Source organism: Nelusetta ayraudi, unplaced genomic scaffold, assembly GCF_046127955.1.
Source record: "Nelusetta ayraudi isolate G7.1 ecotype Tasmania unplaced genomic scaffold, CSIRO-AGI_Nayr_v1 ptg000004l, whole genome shotgun sequence".
Classification (NCBI taxonomy): Eukaryota; Metazoa; Chordata; class Actinopteri; order Tetraodontiformes; family Monacanthidae; genus Nelusetta; species Nelusetta ayraudi.
This window is the reverse complement of record NW_027466054.1, coordinates 13,499,549-13,512,287: the sequence shown is the minus strand read 5'-3', so window position 1 is coordinate 13,512,287 and position 12,739 is coordinate 13,499,549. Positions and strand designations below refer to the sequence as shown.

Below are 12,739 nucleotides of genomic sequence, written 5' to 3'. Positions count from 1 at the left end.
AAGGGCTGGAAAAAACAAAAAGTTGCCCATCATTTAAAAATAAACTTCAAATAATCTAAACTCGTGGTCGTTCTCAGAGAACATTGTGGTTGCATTCTCTTTATTTTTAATGGATACATAACATTGCAAAATAATCTGTCAGAGTATAACAATGTTTTATATTCAATTTAATAAAAAAAAAAGTTAAGCAAAAAAATAGAATGTATTGGCTTGTGATATGCAGGGGTTGTATGTAATATTTAGTTGTTGTTGTTGTTGTTGTTGTTGTTGTTGTTGTTGTTGTTTTCAGAAAAAATGCCATTTTACAACCATACAGAAATATTGGACATGTGTGTGCTGTCCTCATGTTCCTTGTTTACTGACCAAGCTGAATACAAGATCGTGTTCATGTGTGAGAATCTCCCCCACACCACTGCCCTCAGAACCATCAGCCTCCAAAAACATTGTGCTATTATACAACAAATGGCAGCAAACAGATATTGACAGCCTCTTAGTCTTAACTATGATTTACAGTTAATAACACCATATAGGAGAAAAATAGCTAAAGAAACGGCCCTTGATTTAAAATATTGCTAAGGAAATGCACTGAGACAGTGTTTCAGTGTACATGCAATGCAAAACTACGACATCTAGTGGAAACAAAATGTGTATGTAGCTCCTTTAAGCGTTCATGAAATATATTAATTCATGTTAGCATATCTTTCCGTGTCACTGCTTTTATATTTCTTGAAATCCAATACATTTTTGGACATCACAGAGATTCATATTTAGATTAAAATCTTTTGTCCTTTTTTATTTTGCTTGTGATGAATCCTTGACTCATGCATGAGGTGAAATTTCTGCTGAACAGCATGTACAGAGCACACAAGCAGCAGCTCCTGTGCATTTATTTAAAATATTTTGTAGGAAAGTCTTTTCTACAGTGACTTTAAAGGGTCTTTTCTGAACCTTTCTGAAAAATTTAATTACATCCACCGGGAGTCGGTGTGTGACAATAAAACATGAGGAAGTCCTTCAACATGAGAGAACACTTTACAGTAAATACCCTGTGGTTTTATCGACTGTCACACTCAATGATTGCGCTTATAGCACTTAGACATACGGTTTTGAAAAAAAGGGCAATTGGGAGTTCAAATCATTGACGATCATCTCCAGAGATGCACACAAGGCTTCCTTTGTCGAATAATGACTCTTTGCTCTCTGTCTGCAAGCGCCGCAAGTGGTTAAGTGACACACAGTCCCGAATAATGAAAGATGACTTTAAAGACACTGTTTGAAAAGTAATGTAGAAGCCAAGTCTGAAAGGATTCATCAGAGAAGTTGAATCCCATCTGAATATACAAGTCCTTTTTTTAAACTAAAAATTAATAATAATAAGAATTAAAAAAAAAAAAAAACACCAACTGCTCTGCAGCAAAACATCGCTGATTGTTCTGTCCCAGTCAAAGGTGATGTGATTTATTCAAAGACAATGGGAAACTATTTTTAATCGATGTAATTAAGTCAGGCTTCAAACAACTGTCATTAAACTACAAATCTTGAATCGGTTTTTGGAAAGCCGACTGCTTGAAATAATATGAAATGAATGAAATAATGCTGCTGAGGCGTATATCTTTTCTACATGGGAGTCCTGGCCAAGGCGGCAGCAGAAAGTCTTACCCAGCGCTGACAAATTAGCATCAAACCAGTGAATAATTAGAAGGAAAAGACATGAAGGTGCTTGTGACACATTTTCACAGCTTGCTCTCAGGCTGAATGAGTGTTGCTGCATTGCCTCTGCAAACTGTTCATGCTCGCCATACACAGAGAAGTTCATGTGAAAATTTTAATTTCGCATAATGTACTTTTGCAATCTATCCCGCAGTTTTGGTGTCGGGTTCGAGTCTCAATTGTATCTTTACAATTATTTGAAAGTCCCAACATGCTTCCTGATTTCTTGGAATTACCCTAGAAATTCCAAAGCTATGAAAAATAATAATGTAACTGTTTTGAATTTTAAGAAGAGATAATATGGTAAATAATTTTAAAAATGGAAAAAAAATAAATGTGTACTATTTCTAGTTATAATGTAAATTGGTAGGAGGCATGGTGCTAATCAGTTCCTGCCGATGGTTAATCAATGGTAAAATATATTTAAATTCTTATCATTTATATTATTATATATCATTATTATATATATCATTATTACCATAAAAATTCTAATTTTCCTTTTGCCCACACCACAGGAGGTTGATAGTGTCTACTGAAAATGTGCAAAATGTGGCTGTGGGGCATTAGACATCACTTATTTAAGTAATGATATTCAGACTAGTCACTGGATCATTGTGTGGGTGTGGGTGAAGTTTTGGAAAAGGAACTAAAAAGGACATAAATTGTGTGGGTTTTCATAAATGAACAGCACTGGACTGTACCTTTAAATGTAAACCCTTTGACTCAGACACCACAGCCAAGTCTGAGTCATAGCAGGTTAACAGCCGCTGTCTGTCTTCATGGGGAGTCAGCGGTGAAGTTTCCGATTCTGAGCTGTTTGACACCTGGGAGTCCATGTGTCTGATGTCTATAAACAACTCAGGAAGTAGGTATGTGGATACATGGGGGTGGAATCAGCAAGGATGGCCTTCCACAGATATTTTCTTTACATATGCAACACATGTCACAAACCAGTGTGCACGCATTGATGCACCAGAGGAATTATGTGCCTTGTGCATACATCTATTCAGGCAAGCATGGAATATAAAGAAGCTCCCTGATAGTCAGAAAAAAAGCTTCTTGCGTGATTTAATTAGTGTCATTTTCGTTGTTGCATAGAATTTTTTTTTTTTTTTTTAACTGACCTGTGAACCAAGTCCCATGTCTGGTGGCATTACAGTGTGTATCAAGTTGCAAGGGGGAAAGATGTGGGTTGAGTGAAAAATAAATATTTTTTTTTATGACTTCCTCTTTTGTCCAGAAGATGGTGCCATTGATGGTGACATATTAGGTCCTGTTTAGTTTGAAGGTGTGACCATACTTAGAAATCTAATTAACATAATTCAGCTCTTGTTGCCCATTCTAGTTTGTTCAACCTTGGAGAGAAAAAAAAGTCTAAGAGAAATTTGTTTTGTTTTGTTGATGCTTTGTTGGCAGATTTGTGTAAGGGAGGGGGCAAGAAGGAGAGGTGCACTAACACACACAACTATGATCAATTTAGAGTTCCCAATTCACCTCACACTCAGGTTTTTGGATTGTGGGAGGAAGCCGGAGAACCCGGAGAGAACCCACACAGACACAGGGAGAACATGTAAACTCCATGGCCTGGGATTGAACCCTCCAACTTCTTGCTGCGAGGTGGTAGCGCTAACTACTGCGCCACCATGTCGGCCGCTGTGGAAAAAAATAGAATTAAAAAAATAAATGCATTTTAGTAACAAATAAAATACAATATACTTTTCTTATTTAATACTGTTATTTCAATTTGTTAGTTGTTTTTTCTTTTTTTTAATGACATACCACCCCCACCCCCCCACTCCCCCACCCCCCACCCCCCCCCCCCCCCCCCACACACACACACACACACACACACTACCAACCCCCCAAAAAAAAGTTATTTCCGGCCCAAAAATACCTTCAGAGAGCCAGAATGTCACGGAAAGATTCTCAGGTTGCAGAGCGCTTCTCACTCAGTGCACCAACTTTGGTTTCTTACTCATCTGACTTGCGGCTCCTTGTCCCTTGTGGTTTAGCAAGATGAATGCTCGGTCAGAATGGTGTTACTGAACAGAATGTCTTTGTGAGGTTCACTTGAAATCTTAATGTCCTGGTCAATTATTTTTGGTCAAATAGTTGGTATACAATAGAGAGGAATAGTACTAAACAGATAGCTCAAACTTCTATGTAGTTGGGGAAACCCATAAATACAGTGTGTCATTCAGAACGCTGTTCTGGGGGGGGTTTAGCAGGTGAGGGGATGGTGGTTATAAAGTTACAGTAAATGCAGGCCCGGAAATAAGACTGTCTGCCTGCTCTCTCGATTTCTTTGAACGGGCACACACCGTTTTATTCTATGAGAATGTGTTTGGTAACGCCCGACTCGTAGAATGCTTAAAGGTTCAGTTTATTTACTGTTGGTGATGCAACTTTGCACAGCAGAAAGCTCCTGTCTTTCATCAGGCATTAAGAGCACAACTTGACATTTCATTAAACAAATCGACCATACACAATTATTAAACCAAGCAAAATGCATTTGAAATTATTATGGCTGTCAAACAATTATTCTTTTTTAATCATGATTAATCGCAGAATCTTCTAACTTAACTGCAATTAATTGCGTTTAGAATTGCATGTATAAAATTCTGTTATTTTACATTTCAAGGCAGTTTTAACCCCAAAATCGGCCAGAGTGGCGGACTACGGGTTAGTAAAAGGGACACAAAGGCTTACGCCGGTTTCACCGTAGTAGCCAGCCCACTCTGTTGCTCTCTTTCGTGTGTGTGTGTGTGTGTGTGTGTGTGTGTGTGTGTGTGTGTGTGTGTGTGTGTGTGTGTGTGTGTGTTCTTGTTTGTTTGTTTTCATCTCTCTCGCACTCTGATACTGATAGATACTGACAAATAAACGTACACAAATATGATCACATTTGTCAATTGCGGTATTTGATTTTGAAATTTGTTTTTATTTTTGAAAATTTACCCAATTTTTACGTGTTTCTTTGATTGACTTCCTGTCCAGCGTAACGCTGATCACTCGCGGCTCCCGCACAAAATAGACCAGACGCCAAAACGTTCGCTGCACGGCGCAAACCGGCCGCGGGGATACGCGTCACTTCGGCAGCCACGAGGGCGACGAAAGGAAGCGGGTTCCGCTTCGCGGCGCTTCCGCTTCCAGTGCGAACCTAGCCTCACGTTTGAAATACGATTAAAAAATAAAATAAAAAATAAAAAATAAAAAATTAACGCGTTAAGGATTGTATAAACAATCGCGATTAACGCGTTAGCGCTAACAGCTGAAGGAATTATACAAACCAATTCACTCGATTAAAAAAAAAAAAAAGATTCGCTGTAACTTAATGAACATGTTGGCTACGGTGAGGTTCGCATTACTATGTGGTCATGTTCGAAGTAGTGTAGTGCAGAAGATCCTTGTGTATATAGCTGACACATTGTAACAAATGCAAACGTGAACACTGGCAATTCCAGGAAAGCTACAATATGGTGGCAGTGAGCAGGTAAGTTGCCGCAGTCAAAGGAGGCTTATAAGAAGAAAGCTGAGAGTAGGCGGATTTTCCAGCTGAGAAGCAGCTTGAATGTCTGTCAGACTGACCGAGTGGCAACTAATGTGCATTAAGGACAGATGTTTTCTGATAAGCTTAAATGAAGAACCCCAATGAGAGGAAGCAATACCAGGTCAGAGTTGGTAAACCTGGTTCTACAGATTGCAATTCAATTCAGTTTTTGCTCCATTTCTCAGGTTGTGTCATTTGTGATGTCACGTTTTGGGACCTCTATGGTACCTCTGCTGGGTTCATTGGATCCCCTGGGATTACTGTTACAAGGCAGTTCCGCTGAAGTGGCTTGCCGCTGGTTATAACCTGGACGCTCAGAGATGTTCCAGGCCTTCACACACTCTTCAAACACTGGTTTATTTTTAACTGAGTATTTCTTGTTAATCACAGACTTTGGCCAGGATACCACACTTGAGCTTATTGTGGTCATGCACTGCTGCAGAAAACGTGTTGCATCAAGGGTGAAAATGATCAGACTTGTTGCAGCTCTAATTCCAAATTTAGAACATATTAGTCACTTCGTTATATGTTAAAAGTTAGCCAATTAATTTTGCACCAACAGGAGCAGTCAGTTAAAAGAGGTTGCTGGTCTGGAAAGTATGCTCAGCCTTTGATTTCATATTTTACCAACAAAAGCCAAATCTTTATTGAACATAAATCTAAGGGCCAAATCCAATTGGCACTGAGTCTGATGGTGCGACCGTTCTTGCACATCTACCGATTGAAGTGATTGTGCGTTATAACTTATGTCTCATTTAAGGGGGGAAAAAGGCCAACAGACGTTTGTTTTGTTTTGTTGATGCTTTATTGGCAGATTTGAGAAAATGGCATTCAGTGGGGCGTGGAGTGGCAGGAAAACAGCTGACATTTCAAATAAGCATGGTATATAGTTGGGTTTAATTGCAAAAGCAATGCAAGAACTAATGTTAACAGTGCAGCATTTGAAATTCCCGAGGATGAAATGCTTCCATCTTTATTCATTCCTCTATTTCAAATCAGAACAACTAACCCAACCCGGACTCATTCAGCCGATTGACATCTCCAAGGAGGATGCCATTCCTGGTGTGGAACACCTTGGCCAGGGAGGGACTCATGGACGCTGGTTGATACTGCTGACACTGGTCTCCACCGAGACTTGGCGCACACACCACCTCGTAGGAGAAGAAGAACGTGCCATATTTAAACATGCAGCTGTCCGTAACCATCCCTTTTTTCAAGGCAAAGGAGCATTTTCCAAGCAAATCACTGTTCCAGCTATTGTCTGCATCGTAAACAAAGAAATCCAGCTTTTGTTTTGTGTTGATTTGGATCTGTCCAAAGAGAAATTTCTCCTTCCATTTAGGATTATCGTCGTTGTTAATTATGGCCGTTTGTTTTTTTTCACCAGCATACGACACAAGTACCGAACCATCAGTCTGGGTCCATCGGTCCCCGTAGAGACCCTTAGCATAAAGCTTAAAGACCTTCAGCGTGGCCAGGCCCTTCTGAGTGGGACAGCAGTTGGAGTCGATGTTCCCGTTACCAACGCAGACACAAGCGCAAGGATCTCTTTTGCTGGACCTGTGCCCAATTTGACACCTTTCTGCGCATTTTTTCAACACGCCGTTCGCCGTGATGTACTTCTCCACTTCCTTCTTCAGGCCATGCTTGGCCTGGTGACCGTCTGGCAGGACAGTGTGCAGGGGCATCAGTTTGTATTTGACCGCATCTGGTGAGGTCTTCAAGGAGTTCAGCCAGTTGGTGTAGACGGAGGATTTCCCTTCAAACAGAATGTCAGCGCCGTTGATATTTCCACCGGTGACCTCTGTTTCACGTTCGTTGAAAGTGCTGCTGAAACTTTGGCTCTGACTTAACTTATTTTTCTTTTCCTGACAGTGCTTGTACATAGCATTGATACTGGCAGTGCTTCCAAACGAGACAGAAGCTTCTACTGACAAGCAGTCACTGACCTCCGTTGCCGACAGGTCACTCAAGGACGCCTTGCAGGTCCGGATGGAGGTGAAAGCCTTGATTTCCCCTCCTAATTGCACCTGTCTAAAGTAATGCGTGCCGTATATGTTGACCAGGCTGCGATATGACTCCTCAGTTTTCTGTGAATATGCAGGGAGAGAGTTTGCCGATAACAGGAAGTCGTGGCTCAACGGGGGTTTTGCTGCCACTCTGTAGCTGCAAGAGACAGAAATAAGTTCAGCACATTTTCTCCAGTAATGATCTAGATGGTAATTACTCAGATTTCTGTTGTTTTGGCTTCCTTGTCCTCTTTACACAATGATGCAATTATGCTTTTAATGCTTGTCCTCTGTGCTATGGATCATTGTGTCTTTAATAAAGTTTAATGAATGAATGACATGTATGTTTCCTTCATTCAATAATTTCAGACGTATTCAGTCTTTATATAAATGTGTTTGCTTTTACTTTTCTTTTGCTAGTGGTTATTCCAGTGAAATGTGACTAAGAGTCATTTGTCAAATTAGGAACAATGTGTATGTACCTGCGTCTCAACAATAAAAGACACTGAAGAAAGGTAACACTGTTCAATGTTTATATCCAAATAAAATATACAAAGCTGAGATCAAGGCAGGAAACAGAACCTGAATTCAAATTCAAGAAATCAAAGATCTGAAAATATTTGTTATTCTTACCCATAAAAGTGACAGTACACTGAATGGCGAGTAAAGGAGCAATGGTCCTGTTTTGATTTATCCATGCCAAATTGTGAGGCTCTGGAATGGGATCCTCCAAAGCCAACTCCAACACTCACAGGGCCTGCTGGGACGTTGAGTCCAATTTTCCAGTCATTGCTCACAGATGATGTGGAGTCCTTAACAAGGGCTTCCACAGAATCGTATACTTTACTGGAGACCTTCAAACGGCACTTTGGGACCATTCTCCAGTCCACCACAGAGATGGGGACCTTCTGCTTCTCTCCATTCATGTAGTCATTCTTGTAGAGTTTGCAGGAACCGTTGCTCGCCAGCTTCCACGTCTCCACGTCGATGATGTAGGCACCTTTCCGCTCCATCTTGACAATGTCGAAGCCCTCGCCGCCCAGGTTGTAACCGGGAACAAAGCGAGCATTTTTACATTCCTGTGGAGTTCCAATGTAGCTCACCCTGGAGGGGAGGCACAGAGGGCTCCAGACCAGGCAGAGGAGCATGAGGCACCACATCCTGGTCATCTGCAGGAGCACATAAAATAGAGACTCAACGAAAATTGTATTAACATGTAAACAAGTAAATGTTTAGAAAGATGTGACACAGTTTATTCAGATTTTTGCAATGACTCGCTTTTATTGTGGTGTTCATGTTTCGGGCTCCGCCTCCATACGGTAAGGAGGGGCTTTGCACGGAGGAGTAATTCTCATAGATCTGACATCCAGATCTTCACCCTTTACGATGACCATCACATATCTCATGCAACGATGTGGCAATCACAGAATCCGTTTTACTTTTACAGCCATTGTGAATCTTTGCATTTGTGTTCCTGCATTTGATATTCCATTGCCAAATTAAACATAAAGCAACAAAAGATGGTTAATGCCATTGTGAAATTAAAAAAAAAAAAATCTTTTATGAAAAATATCCTCAGTTGGAGACCAGGACGCTACCATAAATTACATCATTCAATCACCTTTTATTTACAAAGTGCCAATTCACAGCCAAATGTGTCTCACAGTGCTTGCACAATCAAAGAGCCAACATACCTCTCGGGAGTAAACATAAAGTGACAGTGGCAAGTAAAAACAGTAGTAGTGGGAAGAGACTTTGAGCAGACCCCGTTTCTAGAGGGCATACAAAATGGTAAAATATAATTGTGCCATTATTTTTCTTTTTACTTTAATGATTCCTATTTGTTCCAATGTATTTTTTTTTATTGTTTTAAGGACCCACCAAAACCCAAACTCTTTATGGCCCACAAACTGATGCGAAAATGTCACAGCTCAGAAAGATTCACAGGTTGCAGAGGGCCCCGCACTTGCAACAGTTGTGGTTTCTTTGTCATCTGACACTTGTCACTCATTTATCACACATGGTTTACGGTTCAACTGAAGATATTAACTTTAATACCTTCAAAGTCGCAATGGTGTTAAGGAAGAAAATTTGTTTGAGAAGTTCGCTTGTAATCTTTTCGGCAGAGTAAATTATTTTTTCTCAAACAGTTTGCAAAAAATAAATTGGAATGGAACTAAAAAAATTAAAAATTAAAAAATCAATTGTTTCTTGTTCCCAGACTTTTTGGCATTTAAGTGAAGAAGTGTGAAGTAAGTAGCAAACAGCCCAACCAATCTGAATAGATAAAAGCCAATGTTTTTTTTTGTTTTTTAAAGTCTATTCCAGTTTCACCATGGTTTGAATGGTGCATACACCTCATCATTGCTGCATTGAGAATGATTATGTGTTAGCAGAAAGGAAATGTCAAGAAACAGAAGTATCTGTATCTTTAGATATAACAGTGGTGGATGATCAGTGGATGATGTTTTCCCCTTCATCACAGTAATTCTGACAAGGTTGTGTTCACCTTATGCAGGCCAGATTGAACTACTGTAGAACCAACAGTAGAGCAGTAGGTTTTAATGAGCATATGAGTAACCTTGCATTCCCTGTGAAATCACTTGTAATCCATTCATTGATTCAGATAATCAATTCATTTTGCATCAATCGACAATGATTTTCAATTTTTTATTTTATTTTGTAAAGTATTTAAGTAACCAATACACTAAAACAACAAAAAATTATTAATTATTAAATATTTTACAAAATAAAAAATATCATTTTTAATTTTGGTTTAAATAACTTGTGCCCTAAATCCTTTATTGCAGTGCATCAATGGTGAAATATTTGCTGCGTATACTAGAGGTCGCCTGTTCCATGATTGACTATCTCTCGAGCGAGAAGGGTTTCAAGCCGCCACTAGATGGCAGCAGATTCTCAGCAATCGCCAACGGATGTGCGGGCGCGAACACTTGTGTACACACACGTTACATTCATGAGCGGTTCGGGCCTTGTTCCATATTGCGATCCGCCGCATACAAGTGATATCCGGAATTATTTCTCCAGTTTCAGTTCAATATCAGTTCCAGTGTGTCTGTAACTCACAGAGCACTTGTTTTTCAGTGCAAAATATGCCCATTGGACATATCTGAGACCATGCACGCACTGGCACCAATCTATGATCTATCGTAGGAATTAGAAAGGTTTGCTGCTTTTCATAACTTCAGAGGTGCATTTGTACATGGACAACTCTTAAATATTAAGACCATTCCTTGTGTGGGCATCTACAGACAGTACAAAAGGTCCACAGCTCAATGCAGGCTCCCATGCAGTTTCAAACAACTCTCATTTTCGACCGAGCGCTGTTGATTCCACAGGTGGTGTCAAATAAAAAGGCAGGCATGCTCATCGCGCTACTAGCCTGTTCGTCTCCCCTGAGGACAGAAACGATCCTCACCTACCACCTCTCATTATATAAGCCATGACGCTCCATTGACTGCATTAAACATCACGTAAGCAACGAAAACCTGTGATCAAGATCAATGGCTTTTAGGAGTGACATCACAAACTGCTTGTTACAGGACAGTATCTACAGTGTCAGGGGGACCTATGGTAGTTTAGCATTGAAAAAGAGGAACCGCGTTTTATGAGAATCAAAGGTGGGAGAAAAGTGGTGCACTTGTTTGCACAGTCTTTTAATTGCGGTCATTTGCACCTGCCTACAATGAGACTGAAAATGCTGCTGCAACCTCAAAAAGGAAGTGGGCGAGGCCTGTTGTCACAGTGTATTCCAAGAGATAGTTTTAGAGTTGAACTCTTGATGTCAACAGGATGAAGCACTGCTGTGTCTAGCTGTAGGCAGGTACGTGTTTTTGATTAAAGCTGTTCGAGTAAAGATCTGCAACCAAAGTAGTGGCGTAACTTCCCATGGACTGTACTGGACTATCTGGGGAAAATCTTTGCTTGCTGACAGGATTCCACATCTCTTGATTTTGGGGAAAGAGTCGGTTTATCAAAAGGACCATCGCTGAATATACCATATAAGGATATCTTGTCTTTGTGGATACTACATCATCAGCCAACTGGTGTGACAATGCCTGTAATTGTGCTAGAGGCAAGAGATTTCACAAGTTCTCTCTTTCTGGTTCGGACATGGGAGGTCTTATCGGGCTGCATTACGTTCAGCCTTGTGGCCTCGCTGGAACTAAGCCACGACCCTGCCAATGTCAGCCAGCTCAACACATTCAGGACCCTCTGCATGTTCACCTGGTGTTTCTTCTTTGGCATCACGCTCCTCATCCACGTTCTGAGCGTCATCCAGTTCCACAGCCTCATACCAATATCCTGGAAGAACCTGACTTTGACTGTGGCAGTTCTGGGTGCCTCAATGAGTTTGAGTGCCTGTGTTTATTTTTCGTGGATTATCATGAATCATCAACATCCCACAGTGATCTCTGTAGCAGGTGCCGTGGGCTCCTTTCTCACCCTTATGGCCTACACATCGGAGTCCTACATCTTATGCAACCAAGCCAGCGAGCAAAGAGGCTACATGGGCAGCAAGGGGGGCCTCCTCAAGATACTTCAGCTCTGGGGAGGCTGCCAGATGATACCTCTGGTTGTGGAGGTGGACGGTGGACTGCCCAATGTAGTCCAAGGTTGGCAGAGATGGGTCTCTGGGATGTGCTATGGAGTCTGTGTCCTGATGTCTCTATTCACACTGGTGGTCATACTGGGTGACCTTGCTGGCCGGAGTCCTCTTCCTTTCAAGAAGTTTCTTGCCGCTTTCAGTCTCATTGGGGTGTTGCTCTACGTGGTGGCCACCGTGATCTGTTTCACCAAGATACTGCAGTTGAAAGAAATCGGACAAACGATCTCATCCCTGAGTGTAGGATTGGTCATCATGGAGACAGCGATTGCCAGTATCACACTGTTAGCTTACACTGTAGACCTAGCTTTTTCTATTAAACTGCTCTGTGACAGGAGTCAAGCATGACTTAACAAATATTTCAAGTTTCTCTACTCTGGAAGCTTGTCGAGGGAGAAAAACATTTTTAGACAACTGTGTCGAAGTTAAACTGACATTTTTTTCTTTTTATTATTGCTGGGAATTGAAAAGATGCTAACTTTAAGAACTTTTAAATATGGTTTCATGGAAAGATTGTTATTCATCAAGTATTTGTTACGGAACCACGGTTGTGGTTTGTCTGATCTATGAAAGAGGAATGACACACATAGAGGTTTGCAATAAAAAGCAAAATATATGAATGATATAATTAAGTAGTTCTTATGTACCAAAAGGGTACTTTTTATGGATTGTCACATGGAGTATTTAATGTAGGGTGCTCTACTTGTGAAGTGAAACATATCAACTGTGGAATGTATTGTGGAATACAGCCTGTTTGAATTAACAATGCTGACATGATCGTGTGCAGTATTTCAATAAAACAGTTGTTTTCAGTGATTTGATTTGAAATCTTGACTTTAATAGAGC

The 12,739-nt window shown here is 40.6% G+C and overlaps 3 protein-coding genes across 3 annotated transcripts in view; 1 reads left to right on the top strand and 2 right to left on the bottom strand.

Moving 5' to 3' along the window:
* The window catches only part of cunh17orf67 (chromosome unknown C17orf67 homolog), a 291,697-nt gene that overhangs the window by 148,481 nt on the left and 130,477 nt on the right, over positions 1 to 12,739 (bottom strand). The gene's annotated exons all lie outside the window — the stretch shown is intronic.
* On the bottom strand, positions 6,056 to 8,503 carry LOC142895284 (perforin-1-like). Its single transcript, XM_076036196.1, has 2 exons — positions 7,900 to 8,503; positions 6,056 to 7,423 (listed from the first exon to the last, which is right to left on the bottom strand). Exons 1-2 carry the CDS (start codon positions 8,433 to 8,435, stop codon positions 6,262 to 6,264), a joined length of 1,698 nt encoding a protein of 565 aa, XP_075892311.1. The 5' UTR covers positions 8,436 to 8,503; the 3' UTR covers positions 6,056 to 6,261.
* Positions 10,995 to 12,709, top strand: LOC142895274 (myeloid-associated differentiation marker-like). Its single transcript, XM_076036184.1, has one exon. It carries the CDS (start codon positions 11,342 to 11,344, stop codon positions 12,239 to 12,241), a length of 900 nt encoding a protein of 299 aa, XP_075892299.1. The 5' UTR covers positions 10,995 to 11,341; the 3' UTR covers positions 12,242 to 12,709.

Coding starts and splice junctions, on each gene's coding strand:
- LOC142895274 (XM_076036184.1), top strand. CDS start 11,342: ATGCCTGTAATTGTGCTAGAGGCAAGAGATTTCACAAGTTCTCTCTTT.
- LOC142895284 (XM_076036196.1), bottom strand. CDS start 8,435: ATGACCAGGATGTGGTGCCTCATGCTCCTCTGCCTGGTCTGGAGCCCT. Junction 7,424..7,899: donor GTGTACTGTCACTTTTATGG/GTAAGAATAACA, acceptor TGTCTCTTGCAG/CTACAGAGTGGCAGCAAAAC.